The sequence below is a fragment of the Corythoichthys intestinalis genome, chromosome 2, assembly GCF_030265065.1.
Source record: "Corythoichthys intestinalis isolate RoL2023-P3 chromosome 2, ASM3026506v1, whole genome shotgun sequence".
In the NCBI taxonomy this organism is placed as follows: Eukaryota; Metazoa; Chordata; class Actinopteri; order Syngnathiformes; family Syngnathidae; genus Corythoichthys; species Corythoichthys intestinalis.
In genome coordinates this window covers 74,287,291-74,309,168 of record NC_080396.1, presented here as the reverse complement: position 1 = coordinate 74,309,168, position 21,878 = coordinate 74,287,291, and the positions used below count along the sequence as shown (strand labels likewise).

Sequence of the window (21,878 nt, the reverse complement as noted above, 5' to 3'; positions counted from 1 at the left end):
GTACATATATTACCACGCGCTGGCGCAACGTGAGAATTAGAATGCTACGTTAGCAGCGGGATGCTACCAGCGGAGCTAACGTGCTACAAGCTACAAACAACAATATAAACTAGTAACACAAGCATCACATATATGACTTCAGTATACGTGGCGAACATTACAACTTACTTATCACCGACGCACACGGTTATTTATGCGATGCAGGCACATTAATACTCGGCCGAGGACGAACTTTCTTCCCTCAACCGCGGTCTTTTTGAGAATACTATGCGCATGCGCAGCAACACAGTTGTCCCAAAGCGAGGCAGCTCGTTGTCCAGCCCTCACAGCAGGGAATTCACAACACTACTAGTTAATTTTTTGATTGAAAATTTTACAAATTTTATTAAAACATTAAGAGGGGTTTTAATATAGAATTTCTATAACTTGTACAAACATTTATCTTTTAAGAACTACAAGTCTTATTATCCATGGATCGCTTTAACAGAATGTTATTGTTTTTGCCATCTTGTTGATTTATTGTTATAATAAACAAATACAGTACTTATGTACAGTATGTTGAATGTATATATCCGTCTTGTGTCTTATCTTTCCATTCCAACAATAATTTACAGAAAAAATGGCATATTTTATAGATGGTTTGAATTGTGATTAATTACGATTAATTCATTTTTAAGCTGTGATTAACTCGATCAAAAATTTTAATCATTTGACAGCCCTAATTTATATGTCATCATAATTACTACTATTGTAGATATGGTTTGTTTTACTGTAAAGTCATTGTGCACAAGAGAAACATTTGATTGTCAACTGTTTTTTTTTGGGGGGGGGGGGGGGGGGGGGAATTTGCTCAATATATTTAACATTTAACAAATTGCATGCCCAACATAAATTGCATGCTAACATTTTTTCCTCATAGTATGACTTCAAGCACAGTATTAACTGATGAGTGGAGAACACGAGGGCATCAGACCAAAATAAGTAATATGCAAACAACATGAGTTTAAGAAAACTTTTAACTGAACAGTGAACAACACGAGTGCATCAAGCATCCTTCAGTTTGAAATACAAATAAGGCAAAAATGCTGTACCATCGATGTTTGAGCCCCACAGGAGTGCTATGTTGTAGCATAAAAACATACAGCGCAAAGTTATTTTTATGAAACTAGTATGCAAATTTGATAAACAAATTTAATATAAATACTATTAATAATATTATTTTAGCAGAAAAGATTTTCTAGAACAGGGGTCATCAACTCCAGTCCTCGAGGGCACCTATCCAGTCTGTTTTCTACGCCTCCCTCCTCCAACACACCGGATTCAAATAATCAGGATCATTATTAGGCTATTGGATAGCTTGCTGATGAGTTGTCCCTTAATGCATATTGACTAATCCGAGTTGTAGGGCCTCTAGTGGTTGCCGCCATTACTGGGTGTTTACACGCCTCAGTAGCAGCCCAGAGACATTCAATGTAAACAGTAACGTTAGCTGCTGCTGGCTGTGTACTGCGGGTGGCACACCTCATTAATGGCGGACGGGGTACTTCCAGTCGTTTCGCTCGAATTAGTCAATAAATACCTAATTAAAAGTTTCTTCTGTCTTTCTGCTTTCTAACTGAAAAGTTAATTCAAAAATAAGGTTAATGGTTCAAATTAAGCCAGATTTTTACTTACCAGCATCTCATGTTGCTATGCTCTGGAGAATATTGTTAGCTAGCTATCAGAATTGGCTGTCAAAAGGTTAGGGTTAGGGTTAGCCAGGAATAAAATATAAAAATATTTGTACTATAGAGGCTTCTTAATCTAATACGCAGCATACCAGGTTTTTTAATGTTTTCGCATTGTCAATTTAAAACGAAACAGTAAGTTCAAACTTACCTGCCACTATACCATGTTGGAGTGTCCCGCCAAATGAAATGGTCAGTTTCAAAGAAAATGCGTTGGCGCATCCGCAGCTTTGAGCACACACCTAATATTTTTGGGTAGATATTATCTTGTTTGTTCACGTTGAAGTTTTTACTGATTAAAGTAAGGTAAAGAGAGTTACATTTACCCAATTTGATACAGTTGACTTGCTTACCTAAATACTTTCAGTATCATTTATACGGATCATAATACTACCCACAAAAATAGTTTTTTATACTGCACGGAGTTGGCATTTTTTGGACCTGTCTAAAGCTTTCGACGCCATTAGGATTGCTATTCTAATTAACACGCTGCAGCACTATGGTATTAGAGGCCGAGGGCTCGACTGGTTCTCGAGCTTCTTGTCTGGAAGACATCAATCTGTCCTCATTAGTAATCATAAATCATCATACAAACCCATCAACCATGGAGTCCTGCAGGGTTCCATGTTAGCACCACTGCTCTTCATCTCGTAGATCAATGACTTTGTTAATTCCTCATCCACATTACATAAAATATTATTTGCTGATGATACAAACTTGTTTTGCCCCCATAAAAATCCAAATACACTTGAGTAAATCATACTGTATCTGTTTGTATACTGTATGTTTGTATATACCATGTATTAAGTACTTTAATGATGGGTGAATAAAACTAACTAACAGTAATTAGAAGTACAGCATCATTCAAAAAGATTTTACGGAAATATACAAGTCCTCAGTACCGGTGAGTTTTGATCTGCCCTCATGCAATGGTTTTGAAATAATCAATGAGTGATTGAAGTGCAACTTTTTCAGAAAAAAATATTGCAACTTCTTACTGTGCTCTTCTTAAAAGTTGGACATTTTGTTTTTGATCAGTCCAAATTGACCTGCCGCCCACCATGAAGATCACAAAAGGCATGCCGGGGAAATACACAGCTGTTCAAATGCATCTGCACTGGGGCGGCTGGGACCTGGAAGCCAGCGGAGCGGAGCACACCATCGACGGCATCCGCTACATGGCTGAGGTAGAGCAAATAACGCGTTCAAACTTAGCTTGCTTCCATGCAGAGAGCAGCGACGGGCACATGGCAGCTTTGTGTTGCTGTGTTCCGCTTCAGTGGTGACAACTCCATGATGTCAAACACAAACATCCTGCAGGCTGCGCAAACATCAATTTGTCAAAGTGTCAGGAGGAGTGGGAAAACAATGGCCTGCTCTCTAGTTGTTAATTTGGCCCACCTGAACACTTCATTTTTTTCCCCGGACCTAGTGTTTGCCACCTGTATTGTAAAAACTGCCAATTTTCATTTATTGATTTATTTGAGGTAGCTTTGTCTTTCGTACGTGTAGAATTACTATAAGTACATATACTACAAGGATGTGTACTGTACTACAAGTACATGTACGTGTACTACTTTTATTTACTTGCACAAAAAGTACGTATACATTCTTGTAAAACAAGTACATCCACTCGCACAATTATGCGCACTTGCGAGTACTTTTACTACAACTACATGTACTTGCGTGTATTTGTACTACAACTACGTTTACTTGTGTGTACCTGTACTGTGCTAAAAGTATGCACACATGTACTACAACTATGTATACTTACACTACAACTACATGCACTTGCATGTATTTGCACTACAACTATGTGTATTTGTGTGCACTTGCACAACAATTATGTGTACTTGCGTGCACTTGCTTTACAACTACATGTACTTGTGTGTATTTGTGCTACAACTACGCTTACTTGTTGTGTACTTGTACTACAAGTACGTGCACTTGTACTACAACGATGTGCATTTGCGTATACTTGTACTTCAATCACGTGTATTTTTACAACTACATATACTTGTGTGTACTTCTACTACAAGTACGTGCACATGTACTACAACTACGTGTACTTGCATATACTTGCAGTCCAACTATGTGTACTTGCATGTATTTGCACTACAACAACATGTACTTGCATATACTTGCAGTTCAACTACGTGTACTTGCGTGTATTTGCACTACAACTACGTGAACTTGTGTTTACTTGCACTACAACTATGTATACTTGCGTGTACTTGTAGTAGAACTACACTGAAAAAGGTAAACATTTAAAAAACTTTGGCTAAGCAATCACACCTAAAATTTTACTGCTAGTACAATGTAAATAGATTAATTTGTGTGTAAATAAATTGATTTTTTAAATACTGTATTAGCAGTAAAATTTTAGGTTTGATTGCTTATCCAATATTTTTTTTAATGGAGCCAATGGTTACTTTTTTCAGTGTACATATATTTTTACAACTAAATGTATTTGAGTGTACTTTTACTGCTATGCTTCCTTGTGTGTACCTGTACTTGTACTACAACTTTGTACTTGTACTAAATGTACATGCAATTGAAAACAACTACGTGCACTTCCACTACAACTACAATCACTTGCGTGTATTTGCACCAGAACTCCCTGTACTTGTGTGTACTCGTACTACAAGTACATGCAATGAACTACAACTATGTGTACTTGCACTACAATTACATACACTTGTGTGTATTTGCACCCGAACTCCATGTACTTGCGTGCACTTCCACTACAAATTTGTGTACTTGCATGTACTTGTACAAAGTGTGTGTAGTGTACATTCTTTCACTTGCAATACAAGTGCATCTACTTGCGTGTACTTGCACAAAAAAGTATGTGTACTTGCATGTACTTGTACTTGTCCATGTAAGTACTACATGTTTACCAACCACCACAGCAAAGCAACTCACGTGTTTTTTTGTTGTTTTTTTTTTTAACCTGTTCAAGTAACTTTTTGGCACTTACAGTAGTTTATGAACTGGTTAGTAATAGGTTTAATAATTTAGAAAATTTCTAATAACACAAAAACGATTTATTTTGTCCTTCACTACCATAATTCACAATAAACTTACACTGAACTGAACTACTTTACATAATTTTTTAATGTGCTTAAAACAGACGTTCCCTTAATATTTTTTGGCTATGCTGTGTTGTGTTTCAGCTCCATGTTGTCCATTACAATTCAGACAAGTACAAGAGCTTCACTGAGGCCATAGATAAACCAGACGGGTTGGCGGTCCTCGCTTTTTTCTATGAAGTAAGTGCGTGTTCTCTGAGTTCCTTGCCATTCTTTTCATTTATTCTCCCATATTTTTGATGGTCAAAGGAAATGATTAAAATTTCAAGTCGTTCATGAGAGTAACTTGTGACCCAAAGAATGTGCTGATGTGTCCTCCGCTATGGCAACAGCTTTTATTGTCCCTTGTGATAACAGTGGTCCAGGTTGCGCAGTGGATGGTAATAATTAAAAATTATTACAGTGAAGAAACAGGACCGTCTGTGATTATGTGAGTCATTTTTTAATAGGGTGCCATTTGTGTCCACAAATAAAAGATGTATTTTCACTAAAGTTGGACAAATGCTCATTCAATTTATTCTTTTGTGTATTATCACTTGCCGTCTATTACAAATTCAAGGGTACAAAATTCTATTTTTTATATTGAATTGACTTCTGGTAAAAGGGATTTTGCTATGTGTTTCATTCAAATTCAGTCTATTGAAAAAATCATATAAGTAGAAAAAAAAATCCTACAGAGCCCCTAAAGGGACATTGACAGAAATAAGATAAATTTAAACTATCTGGTGTGCACTAGAAATAATCTGGTGTGCAATAGAAACAATCCGGTGCACACTAGAAACTATCTGGTGCGCAGTAGAAACACTCTAGTAAACATTAGCATTATATAGCATTTAAGCTATCGGACTTTTGCTATGCAAGTTAGCCAAATATTCTTTTGTATGATTCTTTTTTATATCGTTTCAGCTAAGCTCAGGCTCGCATCGGACACTAGCAGTTTTGGCGTGCTAAAAATTATAATACAGGATTCTGATGAGCTTCACTTCAAAAGAACAATTGGCTAACTTGTAGTGCTGCTACGATTAATGAATTAACTCGAATAATTTGATTTAGAGAAAAGCTTTGAATCAAATTTTGCTGCTTTAAGTTTTCGTTTAATTAGAGTTGCGTTATAATGGTTTGTTCTGAAAGTGTTTGCATTTAGTTTTATTAATTTGGGTGGATTCACTGCCCTCTAGTGGCAACAGTGAATATGACATAATTCATTTAACATTGCTGAATCCAGCTGCTCCCTTTTAAGGCCAACATAAGATGATTTTTTTTATGCATTCGTGATTTAGTTTATAGGTAAATTTAGCTGTTTTTTGTGGGAACATGTGTTTGAATGATTTTGTTAAGAGTATTGTTAGAAAAAAAAAAGTTAGCATTTTATAGCATTTAAGCTAACGGACTTTTGCTATGCCAGTTAGCCAATTGTTTTTTTTTTTTTGTACTTAAATTGTCATTTATTTATTTATTTTTAATACCGTTTGAGGCTAAGCTAATGCATTTCAGGATATTTTTAAATGAAAGTGCAATTCTGCAGTTTGAAGAAACACTCGGGAATTTTGTGTCTGCATTTATTGCCCTTTGAAAGAGCAATCTTAGCAAGCCTTTGTTTAACATCTCCTAAATTTATTCTGCAACATATTAAATGATCCTAATCTTAATCCAATTACTTGATTATTCATACTAACTAGTTGATAGATAAATCAACTACTAAAATCATTGATAGCTATATGCAGCCCTACTAACTTGCATAGCAAAATTCTGCTAGCTTAAAAGCTAGAAAATGCTAATATTTACTAGATTGTTTCTAGTGTGCAACAGATAGTTTAAATTTATTGTATTTCTGTCGATGTCCCTTTAGGACAGTATTCAAAGGGGCAGTGTTCAAGGGCTAACGTGAGCACAAAATATCCCTTCTGTTAAAGTCCACTCTGCTACGTCCAAATGGCACTCTATAAAAAACGACCCATGAGCATTTTAAAACAGGAACAAAGCTTGTTGAAAAGCTAAATATTCCTGCACACGCATGTACCACTGCTGTTGAAACACTAATTACAAGCAGTGCCGTAAGGGCTGATAATCATTACGGGTTTTACTGTGTTGTTGCTCGTGCAAAGCAGCACAGCGTTGGCACATCTGGAGGGAGTTTTTTGGTTTTTTTTTTTTGTGCCTAAGTTGGCAAACAGATGCTACATTCAAATGCTACTTTAAAATAGCAAATCCCCATTCGAGTTGCCTCAATATTGTCTCTTTTTTTTTACCTTTGATATAATTTGATCAGGTTTGCGGATGACTGAATCGGATTTGAATATTTAAATGTAAACCTTTCGCTCTGATTGGCTTTTGGATAGATGGGTGTGTTGATGGGCAAGTGTTTTTATTTTATGTTGAGAAAAGAGAAAGACCAGTGAGTGGGGATTGTTGTTTGTACCAGAGGTCAGTAGAGTAGCCAAAACAATTTTTACTCAAGTAAGAGTAGCGTTACTTCAAAAGAATACTATTCAAGTAAAAGTAATCATACAAAAAATGTACTCAAGTACAAGTAAAAAAAGTACTCGGTGAAAAACTACTCAAGTAATGAGTAACATTGGGAGTAACTGCTTATGATGTTTGATTTTTTTTTTTTTTAAACATGGTATCTTTTTTCGCAGCACAAGGTTATCTATATGAATAGTTATTATTATATGTACTATAACCTATACTTAACTACTATAAGCCAAAGTTTTACCAAAAAAAAAAAAAAATCATTAAATTCCAGCGAGAGATGAAAAATCTAGAGAAATTAAGCACCATTTGTCCAAAGAGCATGAGTGCCCTTATGAAATTAAAAGGATCAAATCTCCGGTTTTCCATGGTCAATCGGTGCCAGATAAAACCTGAGAGAGGTTAAAACTTGCGCTTTCGAGTTATGTTAACGGCAGCGTTCTATGTCAAATACGGTACAGATAGTGGTAACCCGGCACTACCTGCACCTGTACTTAATGTTTTACGGTGCTTTAAAGACGCCACGTGATTGAACAGGCAGGCCTGATCAGAGAACGGCAAGCTTGAATCTGATTGGTGTAATGGAGTCGTGTGATTATTGTTACGACGTCTCATTGGTGAAACTGGTAGAGCCACTGCTGGCATCTCTGGCATAAAAAAAGTAAAATCTCAAATGTAGAATGAAGAGGAAAATGTAACGACTAGTATAGCCCAAAGTAGCGGATAAGAGTAGCGTTTCTTCTTCACAAATCCACTCAAGTAAAAGTAAAAAGTATGGCTTATTAAAACTACTTTTTCAAGTTTTCTCAAAAAGTTACTCAAGTAAATGTAATAGAGTAAATTTAACGTGTTACTACCCACCTCTGGTTTGTACGTACAAATACAGTGTACATAGCTGATGACTGAGTGGCAAGTGGTCAAGGGTATACCGAGTCAGGATAGACTCCAACTTACTCGTGACCATAATTAGGATGAACTCAATGGAAATGGACCTCTGATGCTACCAAATTTTGCTCCACTGACAGGATGGACATTTCGAAAATACCTATTACAGTGACTTCATCTCCAACCTTGCCAAAATCAAGTATGCAGGTGAGTATCATGAGGTATCTGATTGATGTGCACTCACATGCAGAGTAGTGCATGTTACATTTACTCTGTTAAATTACTTTTTTTCCTTTACTCCACATACAGTCATGTAAAAAAAAGAGGACACCCCATTAAATATCTAGTTCTTCATTTAATAATGTTCACATATCAATGTCGGATCTTGTTTTTCTTTATCTCTGGAAAAGAAAATGATTTTGTTGCAGGTAAACAACAAAAATTAACATAGCTTTACTCATCAAACCAAGTATATCAACAAAAATGCATATTCTAACTGAGGAATAAGTTAGGACACCCTACCACTTAATAGCTAGTGTTACTCCCTTTGGCTGAAATAACTTCAGTGAGATGCTTTTTGTAGCCATCTTCCAGTCTTTGACATCGGTCTGAGGAAGGTTTGCCCCACTCCTTAACGCAGAATACTTTAAGGTGTGACTGACTGTTGAAGTGAGAGAAAACACCATGGTGAGATCAAAGGAGCTGTCTGAGGCCTTCAGGAAGAAGAGTGTAGACACTTACGTGTCTGGTAACGGATTTCAAAAGTTCTAAAAAAATAAATAAAATCAGACATTCCACTGTCTGGAAAATAGTCAACAAGTGGAGGACATTCAAAACATCTCCCAACATGCCCAGGTCTGGACGTCCAAGCAAGTTCGCCCACGAGAGCAGACCGCAAGATGCTAAAAGAAGTCTCCAAAAACCCTAAAATTCATCACGGGACCTACAGCAGGCTCTTGATGTGAAAGTGCATGCCTCTACAATTAGAAAGAGACCATGATAGGATGTGTGCAAGGAGGAAACCTTTGATCTCCAAGGAGAACATGAAGGCCAGACTGAAGTTTGCCAGAGCGAATGTAGACAAAGACCAGAACTTCTGAAATAATGTTCTTTGGACAGATAAATTTAAAATTTAATTATTTTGACACCAGAACAGAGGACATGTTTGGTGTAAACCCAATACAGCATTCCAGGAAAATAACCTCATACCAACTGTGAAGCATGGAGGTGGCAGTGTCATGGTTTGGGGATGCTTTCTTGCAGCAGGCCCTGGCCAGCTCACCATCATAGAATCCACCATCCATGAATTCTATCGTGTATCAGAGGGTGCTTGAGGAACATCTGTGAAAACATTAAAGCTGAAGCCAAACTGGACCCTGCAACATGACAATGGCCCAACACATACCAGTAAATCCACCAAGGACTGGCTGAAAAGTAAGAATGGAGAGTCCGGGAATGGCCGAGTCAAAGGCCAGATCTTAATCCCATTGGGATGCAGTGTGGGGACTTGAAACTGACTGTACATGCAAGAAACCCCACAAACATCTCACAGCTGAAAGTATTCTGCGTTGAGGAGTGGGGCAAACTTTCTTCAGACCGATGTCAAAGACTGGTAGCTGGCTACAAAAAGCGTCTCACTGAAGTTATTTCAGCCAAAAACACTAGCTGTTGGGTGGTGCGGTGTCCTATCTTTTTCCTCAGAATATGCATTTTTGTTGATATATTTGGTTTAATAAGTAAAACAATGTTAATTTCTGTTGTTTACCTACAATTAAATCACTTTCTTTTCCAGAGATAAAGAAAAACAAAATCAGACAATGATATGTGAACATTTCTTAATAAAGAACTGAATATTTCATGGGGCGTCCTAATTTTTCTACATGACTGTATAAAATTTGTTTTTAACCGTTATCCCGATATTTTCCAAGTCCAAAAATCTGATACCAATGTTAAACTGATACCGATATACGCGTTTGTGGACTTAACATATTATGGCTAATTGTATTGTGATGCCCCACTGGATGCTTTAATAATGATAAATGTAACAACTTTAAGGTTTTTCAAATAAACATTCTGGGACAAATAACAAAAACTTCAACTGAAATGATAGAAAAAGTGCCTATATTGCACCACTCTATTTAGTGAAATCATAATGGTGCAAACATCAGTTTTTGGGATCAAGGGCAAACACAACATGCCAATAAATCCCTTATTCTGTAATGAATGTGTGTGTGGGTACACAAATCAACTGATACTGTGGTCATCTTTCTCTTGCAAGGTGCACTGATATTTTTGTAAAACTAAGCACTGTAACTGGTAGTACAGCTTGCAAACAATGAATTCATGTAACCACAAATGCAAACAAAAAAGAAATGTACAGATCTCCAATATACTACACAACGCTCATGAATATAAAACAAAGGAAGAATATAACTTACAAGCGATGCTTGTGTAAGGCACAAACAGCGTAGTGAGATGGCAAGTACTGCTAAGGTACATTGGCTGCAGAAGATGTTCGCTCGTCCATTTAGCTCTCGCTACTCGCAATGAGCTCACGCTGACTTATGATTACGTCAGCAGAATGTGCTGGAAGTTTTTAAAACTATTACAAGTGCCAGCAGGGGGCATCAAAACACCAGAAACACAGGCAGGCAATAAGTGGACATGACAGCACTGCCATATGCATAATGGCCACATATTCTTTTCACCCAATACTTTTTTACCTATACTTGAGTAAATGTTTGGAATGACTACTTTTACTACTTACTTTTACCCACCTCTGTTCGCGTGACATAATTTAAATTCCTATATGAACTGTTTCAGGCCAGTCAATGAATATTTCCAGTCTGGATGTGCGTTCCATGCTTCCAGAGAACATCAACCATTTCTTCAGGTATCAGGGCTCCCTCACCACTCCGCCGTGCTACGAGAGCATCCTGTGGACGGTGTTTGATACACCCATCACTCTTTCGCATAACCAGGTAAGCTCGCTAGAGGAAATACAAAAGCTTCCTCCAGTGCATTGTGTCATGGATCGTAAGCAAACAGGCAAGAAAGAAGGTGGGAATGCAAATGTGCAAGGAAGCAGGGGGGCTAGGCAGGATGGCGGCAACTCAAAGATATTTAATCAAACTGAAAAAAACAAATTACATAGTTTCCTGTTTAAAAAGGGCTTTTAGTGAGGTTCTTTGCTTCTTTTTTACTGAGGAAATGAAGTGTATTTCAGAAAAAAGTTGACAAACTGACCACGCCACAAGAACCACTTATAGCTAGGTCACATTGGCTAGGTTCATACCGCAGGTCTTAAATAATGAATCCAATTTTTTTGTGTTTTTCCGACTCGAGTGAGGCATTAACTTGAACGAGAAAAGTCGCATAAAAGTGGACCATTTCAAATCCGATCTTGGTCACTTTTGTATGTGGTTAAAATCCGATCTGGGCCAAATTTTCCATTATCCGACTGAGGTCTGAACTGTCAAGTCCCCCAAATCGGAATTCATGCAGCAATTGCAGTATGTCAGCAAAGAGCGAGAGACACAGGGCGCTACGGTAGCCGTACAGCTGTGCATTAGCGTTAGCGCCTAGCTCGAACACAGCTTTTGGGGAAGGAGCGGGCTTGACAACAGTCATTAAAAAAATAAAATGGGTTGAGGATATGCCTGAGAATGTTTGGTTTACACTAAAGATACACGATAATATCGGCTACCGATAATTATCGGCCGATAATGGCAATTATGACGTCACACAGATAATACAGATAATAAAAAAATCAACCGATAATGCAATCCGATAATTATATACTTGATTTAGCCTCCAAATGTGCGCAACCAAGCAGTTTTCTCCACTTCTTCACTGCCGCCTGCTCAACCCCTCCCCTCTCTGAAGCCCCTGTGGGAGGAGGGGTTTAGGAGTACGGCGTCATAGAGGAGGCGGTGTTACACATCAGTGTTGACACTGTTGAGGCGCTCTCACTAGCGTGCGTTGCTTTTCCCGTGTGTGAAATGAAATAAACGATGCTCTCGCCATCTACAAAACAGTTCCTCAAGGCCTAAAGAAAGCGTCCTCATTGAACACCACTAGCACTAACCCAGCAGCCATTTAAAACTGCATCACAATGATTTTTGGAACGAATATGAGGCTGCTGCTAGCATGAATGCTAAAGCTATTGTTAACAAATAAACTATAAAGGAAGCTACGGGGCTTGTGACGATACAGAGACGCTGCGGTCCTCCCGGAGTCGGGGGGTTTGGGAATGCAGCCCAAAGCGAGTGGTAAACTCCCATCTATGGCTAAACACCTCACGAGATCGATAGTTGACAAGTAGCTGTCTTCTGACGGAGCCCGCCGGTCCGGCAGGCCGCCGCTGCCTCGCCCTAGGCGGGTAGAGGATGAGAGCAGAGCCATGCACCGAATGCGCCGCAGCGAGCCGGCCGGGGCGGGCGGATATCCGGTACGAACTTAGCTGCTGCCGCCACTCCGGTTCAAGACAGAGGCCTGGCACGGGTGCTAATTTGGCAGCCGGGCGGACTGAAGGGCACAGGCGGGAGGAAATTCCCGAAATGACCCGATAGCCAAATCCCTGGATGAAAAAATAATGCAGTTGATACGACCACGATTCTTCGTGAAAGACATGCCGATCACATCAGTTTTACCACGGACATTTACACAGGTGATGTCAACAAACCATGTTTATCATGACGGCACAGTGGTTAGTTGATAATTGTAACATGCACCAAATGACACAAAGAAGTCATCCAGTCAGTAATGCATTCAGTACGCTTTAAATTTATGACGTCTTAATCAGATCATTCTTCTTAAATCTAGTCAAATAATTTTCTCCATCTTGTTTGAGTGTTGAAGACTAGTTGAATGCGCCAGATTATTCCACTTACTTGAACTAAATATTGCAATTTGTTCTTATTAAGCCCAAACATCTAAAAAAATAAGGTCATTTTCACCTAAATCAAGAAAAAATTGCTTTCAAATAATGTTTTGAACCATTGAACATTTCTGACAAGTTTTTTTTTTTTTTTTTTTTTTTTTTTTTTTTAGGATTATGTATAATAATTTATTGCTTAAAATAAGGCTGTTAATCTTATTTTCAGCTGGCCATTTTTCTTCAAGAAATCTGAGTGAAATATACTTGAAGTGCTGGCAGTTAATTTAACTTATTTCCAATAGATTTACACTGAAAACAAGGGACTTTAACTAGTCTTAAGGAGCTGTGTTTTTGCTGTGTAGTAATGTTATACTTTAGGAATGGCATACTTTTAAAGCCATTTTTGTGCAACTTATGTATTTACTCTGTAAGTAATTGTTGCCAAAAGTTTACCATTACACAATGTCAGACAATCTGTCTTTATTTAGATGTTGGAATTTACTACTACTACTACTTGTTCACATTTGATGTTGAAAAAAAAAAGAGCAATATTATTTTTGCACAGCAATATTTTCTCTTGTGTATACTTTAAAATTTTACATAAATCTTTAATAAAATTATCGGCTTGACATTATCGGTTATCGGTTGGAACGAGGAGGAAATTATCAGTTATCGGTATCGGCTGAAAAATGCATTATCGTGCATCACTAGTTTACACTGTACTCCAAAGAGCAATATTGCAAGATTGCTTACACGGCCAGGAGTCGGGGCAAACTGTCTGTATGTGTCATGTGTAGTCATTTGTCAGTTTGTTCAGTGCGCCTCGGACTGGGAATTAGTCCGCATGCGTGATACTTGAATGGGCTCAATGGCAATCTAAACGGGCACACAAAAAAAAACAACAGATATGAAAATATCGGAATTGTGCATTAAGACCTCCGGTATGAACCTAGCCATAGTCCCTTCTGAGTCACGTCTGAAGCTCCCGCCTCTTTCCCTTGATTAGCTCGCCACCAGAAAGCGACGAATCTACATGAAACCACAGTCTGACGTATTGGTTCCCGGAAAAGGAAAAACAGCTTTTTCGTGACGTATGGTCTTTTGAGAAGGAATTGAAGTGTATTTCCAGACCAAACTTGAACTACTTTGCACTCCGACATTGTATTTGAGTAGATAATTGCTTCCTGATCGCGCCTCTTTCTCCGGATTGGTTGGAACATCAGATAGGCAGCGAAGTGGTTGGACAGTTGAGGTTTGCAAGTCTACTGCATGATCAATCAATCAGGAAGTAGCATCTCACTTGTTAGTTTAATTTCTATATGTTATGTGAAAACCACTGGATTAAAAGCTTAAATTGGACAAAAATTAGAATACAAAAAAGTACATTTCTGAACTCAGGTACTGTACTTTTTGGAACAAGACGGTTGAGCGTGATCAACTTTTACATTTAATCAAGAGGACCAGGGTCCGGTTGGAGAGCTTCCTTGCAACACTTGAAAATGACTTGCTGTTCAGTTTTCACACTGCGCCAACCAAATTTTCAGAGTTGCATCACGTGGACGAAAAGCGCACTAATTGATTGGACAATTTTAGAAGAGGAAGTACCTCCCTCTTGGGAAGGACCCCTACCGGAAAAGGGAATAAAACAAGAACTTAAAAGATGAAGCCTCTGGTGCAGGCAATTCTTTCTTTAATACGTTAATTTGTGTATCATACGCAACTGCTTAGTGCAGCCCAACATCATTTGACATTGGTTAATCAACGTGCCGTAACTAGCTTCTTGATACGAAGACGAGAGAGGATGCATCGGATAAAACAGTGATTGGTGACTGGTTATATTACGTGCAGTGTCACAGCTAGCATAAGCGCACCCGGTTCCGGTTGCATTCACAAGCGAAGCAGGGTGCACTTAAAGTGGACCAAGACCCACGATTTTTGAGCGGACCAGAGTTTGTTTGTTTGGTCCAGATGCACATTTATATTTACAAAACGAAGCGGACCACCTGAGTAAAAGAACTTTTGTCCGTTTAAAAAGGACCAACAGTGCTAGTGTGAAATCCCATTAAAAGTAAAGTGTAGTATTGGACTGAAGTGTCAAGACTACCTTGGTATGAAGCTGTTTTCTTAACTGTCGCATTCAGATCAGAAAGTTGGAGAGCACCCTAATGGACATCGACAACCATACCCTATGGAACGACTACCGCATCGCTCAGCCTCTCAACGACCGAGTGGTGGAGTCGTCTTTCCTGCCTCGACTTGGAAAAGGCTGTGTGTATTTCATCTACTTGATATTGAATGACTTGTCAGTGTGAAAACAGCATTAAACAAATTGACGTCTTGTCCATTCGTCCCACTAGCGTTCTGTCGACAAGACGAAATTGAATCCAAGCTGTTGAAAATCGAAGGTCTGATAACGTCTCTTGGAAGGCATGTGTATTCAGGCAAGTGGCATTTTTATCAAGTGGTGCTTAGCTGAATCCAAATCCATGCGCTCTTGTTAACGTTTCACTGTGTGTTGTACCGTATGCACGCAGGTGGACGACGCAACCCGCGACCGAGCAAAACTGGTAAGCTCAATTTTTTCTCTTTAGACCAATCGTTGTTTTCATCAACGATGATTTTTGTTGACTAAACTACAAAGCACTACGCCAATTAAACTGTTCTGATCCATGCTGGCGACGCGATCCAGATCAGGATTTGAATCCCTGTCAGGAGAGCACGATAGCCACGAGACTAAAAGCTCAGGCTAGCAGCTCCAGCCGCTAGCGTGCTCTCTTGAAGGCATCGAGATGGAGGTTTCCATGGCATGCAGCGCAACTGCTTGCACCCGTTACACATCTTCAAATAAGTCTCCTTTCTCTGTGTTCGGTAGAATCGCAAGCTTTGTTTCCTCTGGTGCTCAACTTTCAGCGGGAGAATTCAGGCAGTTATGCAAAGGCCCACCTCAGCCATCCAATGGATCTGGACTCCTTTACTGTCTGCATGCACGTCTTGGCTGAAGCTAAGGGGGCACACAACATCATATCCTATTCCAGCAACACCATCCACAACGAGCTGATGATCTCCGTCAGCGAGGACCGGGATGCCAAGGAGGTCGGGCTCTGGATCGGCAACGAGTTCGTCAACTTGCCGTACAATGTCAAGTCCCGCAGTTGGGTCAACTACTGCATCACCTGGTCGTCCCGCACCGGCGGTGTAGAGCTGTGGATCGACGGCATGGTGGGAGAGCGGCGCTACCTAAAAAGCGGTTACACGATCAACCCCGGGGGGTCCTTCATCCTGGGCAACGACCAGGACAGCTTGCTGGGCATCTCGGACACAGACTCCTTCGTGGGAAAGCTTACCGATGTCAATGTATGGGACTACGTGCTGACAACGGCAAATATTCGGGACCAGATGTCATGCGAAGGGAACGGCACGTCGCAGGGAAATGTCTTCAGTTGGGGGAGCACCAAACTTAGCTTGTACGAGGGGGTGCAGCTGGATACTCAATACAGATGCTCTTGAAACAACCTGATTTTGAGTCCAGACCACAAAAAACAGCTAGGAATTCATTGGTTGCCAATGACGGCGATCGACGTCCAAGGCAACGATCTTCTTAGGTCTTTGGCAGCCCTAATAATTTTCGCCTTTGATTTTTGTATGAAAATACTTATTAATCGAGTCATATTTTAGTCATTTCAAAATTGGTTACTCTCTACTTGTCTAGGATAACACTTTATTTCAGTGTTTTTCAACCACTTATTTGTTCATGTACTCACTTGAAAATTCACATCAGACAACATTTTCAACAAGGGCGTAGGTTTGCATAGGGACTGTAGGGACATAACACTACCAACTTTTCAGTATGATCAAATTGTCCCCACCAACGTTTAAGCAACTTATTTGCATTAAATAATGAGTTCAATTGTACAAGTAATTTAGATTGTATTCCCATATGTTGTAAGGACAGAATTGACCCTACCATTATTGAGTGAATCATTTTTATCATGTTCAGACTTAAAATTACCCCTTTTCACTTGCTGAATGTGCTGGTCCATTTTTTCCCCCTCAAACACACTTTTGATTGGCTGATGACTTGAACGTCCCCACCACCACCACACACACACGCGCGTGCAGACTCACCCCGCCCAGTAATATAATTTAAGTTAATGGTCGAATATTTCAATTTAAATTTGCTAATAAAATCCAGACATTTATTCTGGAATTTTTCAAAATGTTTCTTTAGTAGTTTTTGAAAACAAAGGTTTGAATTGAACGGTGTATCACCTGAACCAATACACATGAAAGTTAGTGTAAGTCAGTACAGATTTATTTTGCATTGATCATTTAGCTTATCATTTAATTAGGTTTATATGCATGACAAATGTAGAACTGACCCACGTTCACCCAATCTGTTTGATCTTATTAATGTCCCGTCCTCAGCAAAAAGTGTTCATGCAGGTTATGCTGTTATATCGTCCCTACCAATGTTGAGACCAAACCTGTACCCTTGATTTTCAACATGCCTTATTTGACCTTAGAATGAACGTGGGTCTTGGGTGGCCAAAGATATGCCTAATTTGAACGAACTAACAGAAGGTACAGTAACTCGCCACTAGGGAAATCCAAAACACACAACAGGGAAACCTGCCATTTTAACAGTAATATTACACAGCATGAGTTTTGACCTATGCAATCTATTATCATCATAACCACTAAATCCGGAACAGGTCTGTGTAAACTACTATATTAACTAATTAATTAGCTATGCTGTCGCAAATTAACGCAAATGCTACGCAAACACTACGAGTTACATTTAGTGTGTTATTATCACTCAGCATAGTCCTTTAAAGGCAAAAGCAATATTGCATATTCTCTCTCGCCAAGATTAGAAAGCAAATCTTACTATGCGTTTCAAATCAAGCAAGCCTGCAGCCAAGCTTAGCCGAAAGGACATCGGTGAGTAGGCCGCAGCATGTCAAATGCATATGCTGAGATTGATGGGAGGCAGATGGGGCAGTGCCCCCCCCTTAGCGGCCAAAAGTGTCATTGTATGTAATTGACTTTCCTGTATATGAATTTAAAATGAAGCCCTATCTGATAAAATGTCTACCATAAAAATGTAAAGCAATAAAACAGACAAAAATGAATGAAATGCACAAGAATCCAACAAAGTATTTTAATAAGGGGTCAAAAGTGTTTTTCGAACAGATCATGTGACTAGCACCTTACGGTATTTTCCTTTGCTTAGCCAAAACTACACCTGAGGAGGCAAGATAGATATTTGGAATTTCTTTAAACCCAAGCTTTCAAAAGCTTCAACAACAACTGAGCTTGAACACGAACAGTGACAAAATATATAGACATATACATCATACAGGATATATATTGTAAGTTAATTTTATTGCTGACACTTCATTTCGAGGTCATCAAAATGTTTTGCCCCTCACCCCCTCCTATGAAAGTCAAACTCCGCCTATGGTCACGACCAAACATGCTGCAATGCAGGCTGACTAACGGCACGTACAGTGCTGGCCAAAAGTATTGGCACCCCTGCAATTCTGTCATATAACGCTCAATTTCTCCCCAAAAATGATTGCAATAACAAATTCTTTGGTAAAAATATCTTCATTTGATTTTGCTTGCAATGAAAAAACACAAAAGAGAATGGGAAAAAACTTAAATCATTATCATTTTACACAAAACTCCAAAAATGGGCAACAAAAGTATTGGCACCACCCTTTGAAACTGTCACACGGATGTTCAGTAGTTGTTCAGTAGGGAATCACACGAAGACGGCCGCAGTCAGTTCGCACCGTCTCTGTGACCACTTTGCCTTGAATTTGAGGTTGCATCGCCGGTATGTATTGTTTAAATGTGTTTAAAAACGTAAATATGTGAATTGTGTGTACTTCAGTGCAAAAAAAGTGTGACAGATTCACTTAGCATGAAACTTGTGATATGTTAATTACCCACGAGTAGAGCCTAGTTCGGGCCTGAAAAATCCAGCCCGACCCGACACGGCCCGCTGGTATTGAGGCCCGACCCGGCCCGAGCTCGATCACTTAACTAGATTTGCAGGCCCGAGCCTGAAAAACCCGATTTTTTTTTTTTTTTTTTTTTTTTTTTTTTTTGAGTGACGCGGAAAAAACGCAGCAGCAGCAATTTATTTTCATTTCTTCGAGTTGGCAGAAAAAAACGCAAGTTTTCTTAATGTTTAAATAATCTACATATTTTTTTGAGAATTATCAAAGCATTCACACAACGAAATAACGCTGGGAAAGTTTGTTAAACATATTTCTGAGTGTGTGGGATATTGTTCTCACATGGACGCGCCTCTCTGACAAGGAGAGGGAACAGGAGAGGGCGGCGCCTCGGCCGTGCAGCGGGAGGACAAGAAGAAAAAGCGGCCGGCGCCACGGCGTTCGTGCACACGCACAAGCAAAAGCGCAATACAGAGAGCATGCTCTCCATTTTTTTTTTTTTTTTAAATAATTTATTAGTCCGGCATGGCGGCCCAACCCGACCTGACCCGAACGTGAATGCTTAAATTGTGGGCCCGACCCGACCCGAATGTCGGGTCGGGTTCGGGCACAAAATCTAACCTCTAACCTACACCAAGTCTCTGCATAATATGTGGCCAAACATTAGCAAACGAGGCCTTTAAAGCTGCTTCTGGAAAAAGAGACTAAGCACCCTAGAATAATGTTGTGTTGTTTTATGTTTTCTGTATTTTTCTGCCGGTCCATGAAAAAAAAGGCCCACATCACACCGGTCCGTGGTGCAAAAAAGATGGCGAACCACTGGAGTATTCTATTGAAAAGTCCAACGATGAATCGAGTAATCGGATAAAACATTTTCTTTTAGGTAAAGAGCAATTATAAATATACATGAAAAAACAAACCATTTCACCTAATATTGAACTATTTTTGTTAATCAATGTATTTATTTTAGATGTACATTGTTGAAAACAGCAATTGCAAAAACAAATTCTCTGCTTTCACTCAAAAAAGTTTACTTCTTTTTTAACTTTTAAATTCAAGTCTAAAAGTCCTGATAGGATTTTGAGTTTTTGCAGTGTTCAAAATAAATGTATGATACCTGCTGTATTGGAGCACATTAGGGACCAGTGCTACTTGATGTTTATCCAGTAATGACTACTGAGCTAAAATTGACAGTTAGCATTACAGTATAAGGTTTTTATTTTACACCCTCATCTCTCTACAGCACTATGTTTTCACAGATTAAATAAAGCCTGTATGAAAGAAACGTTTGCTGCGCATTGACAGTAGTCATAATTAATAGAAACCTAGCCCTCCACAGGGCTAACGTTACATTAGCAAGGTACAGTAACAACAATTTTATTTATTAGTGCTACGCTGACTTAATTTTACCTTGTTGCTCTTGGAGCTTTCGGTGGAGCGGGCACGGTGACGCCTGGCCCAGGTTTCGGTGGCGGTCATCGGTCATGGGCGAGGTAATGTGTAGCTGGGGCCAGGCGGGGGTAGTGTTATGCAAGCGCTGTCTTACAGTGAATACATGAAACAGTGTTCGCCCCGGTGTCTGGCTTAAAATGCTCCCACACTTTTGACATTTTCTACTTTTTCTTGGTGCCTTTTGTCAGCTTCTTTATCATTACCTCTGTATTCATATGTGTTTGAAATCAAATATATCCGCTGTGTCACCCTTCTTCCTCTACGCACGTGACGTCAGCGCGTTGTGCCGCATTAAAAGTAGTCCAGGCGAAACGTTATGCTTAGAGCTGGCAAAATTAAACGATTCCTCAAGGCGAAGCAAATGTCTCGATCAATTTTTAAACTTGAGTTACTCGAATTATTCGAGTAATCGTTTCAGCTCTAGACTGATGATAACATGGATGAAGAGTCGAAACTGTGGCTGACACAGCCTTTATACATTTTATACCGTCTTTAAGTTTGTCAGAGAGAAGCTTTCGTTATGTTTGACCTGTGATGGAAGCATTGTTGTTTTGGATGACAATAACGAAAACATTTTGTTGACCAAATATTTTTCATGAAGATGAGTTTAAGATGTATCTTGAAAGCAACATGAGACGAAAATGCAACATAGTTTCTGTCATTGTTCACAATGCGTGGCACGTGCTTATTATACAGTGCTGGCCAAAAGTATTTGCACCCCTGTGATTCTGTCAGATAATGTTCAATTTCTCCCAGAAAATGATAGCAATTACAAATGCTTTGGTGGTAATATCATCATTTATTTTGCTTGCAATGAAAAAAACACAAAAAAGAATGGGAAAAAAAATCATTATCATTTTAGACAAAACTCTAAAAATGGGACAAACGTATTGGCACCCTCAGCCTAACCTTGAGACAAAACCTTTAGACAAAATAACTGCGAACAACCGCTTCCGGTATCCATCAATGAGATTCTTCAAATGCGCTGCTGGAATTTTAGACCATTCTTCTGTGACCAACTGCTCCAGGTCTCTGAGATTTGAAGGGTGTCTTCTCCAAACTGCCATTTTCAGATCTCTCTACAGGTGTTCTATGTGATTCAGGTCTGGACTCATTGCTGACCACTTTAAAAGTCACCAGTGCTTTCTCTCAAGCCGTTTTCTAGTTCTTTTTGAAGTGTGTTTTGGGTCATTGCCCTGCTGGAAGACCCATGACCTCTGAGGGAGACCCAGCTTTCTCGCACTGGGCCCTACATTATGCTGCACAATTTGTTGGTAGTCTTCAGACTTCATAATGCCATGCACACGGTCAAGCAGTCCAGTGCCAGAGGCAGCAAAGCAACCCGAAAACATCAGAGAACCTCCGCCGTGTTTGACTGTGGGGACCGTGTTCTTTGAAGGCCATG

General features: G+C 39.4%; 1 protein-coding gene across 1 annotated transcript in view; it reads left to right on the top strand.

Moving 5' to 3' along the window:
• The window catches only part of ca6 (carbonic anhydrase VI), a 33,842-nt gene extending 15,673 nt beyond the window's left edge, over positions 1-18,169 (top strand). The window contains exons 3-10 of the mRNA XM_057857598.1: positions 2,766-2,914; positions 4,904-4,999; positions 8,317-8,383; positions 11,000-11,157; positions 15,197-15,323; positions 15,413-15,496; positions 15,590-15,622; positions 15,928-18,169. Coding sequence (XP_057713581.1) covers positions 2,766-2,914; positions 4,904-4,999; positions 8,317-8,383; positions 11,000-11,157; positions 15,197-15,323; positions 15,413-15,496; positions 15,590-15,622; positions 15,928-16,562 — 1,349 coding nt within the window. The 3' untranslated portion in view covers positions 16,563-18,169. The remainder of the gene's footprint in view (positions 1-2,765; positions 2,915-4,903; positions 5,000-8,316; positions 8,384-10,999; positions 11,158-15,196; positions 15,324-15,412; positions 15,497-15,589; positions 15,623-15,927) is intronic.
• Positions 18,170-21,878: the final 3,709 nt, after the last annotated feature.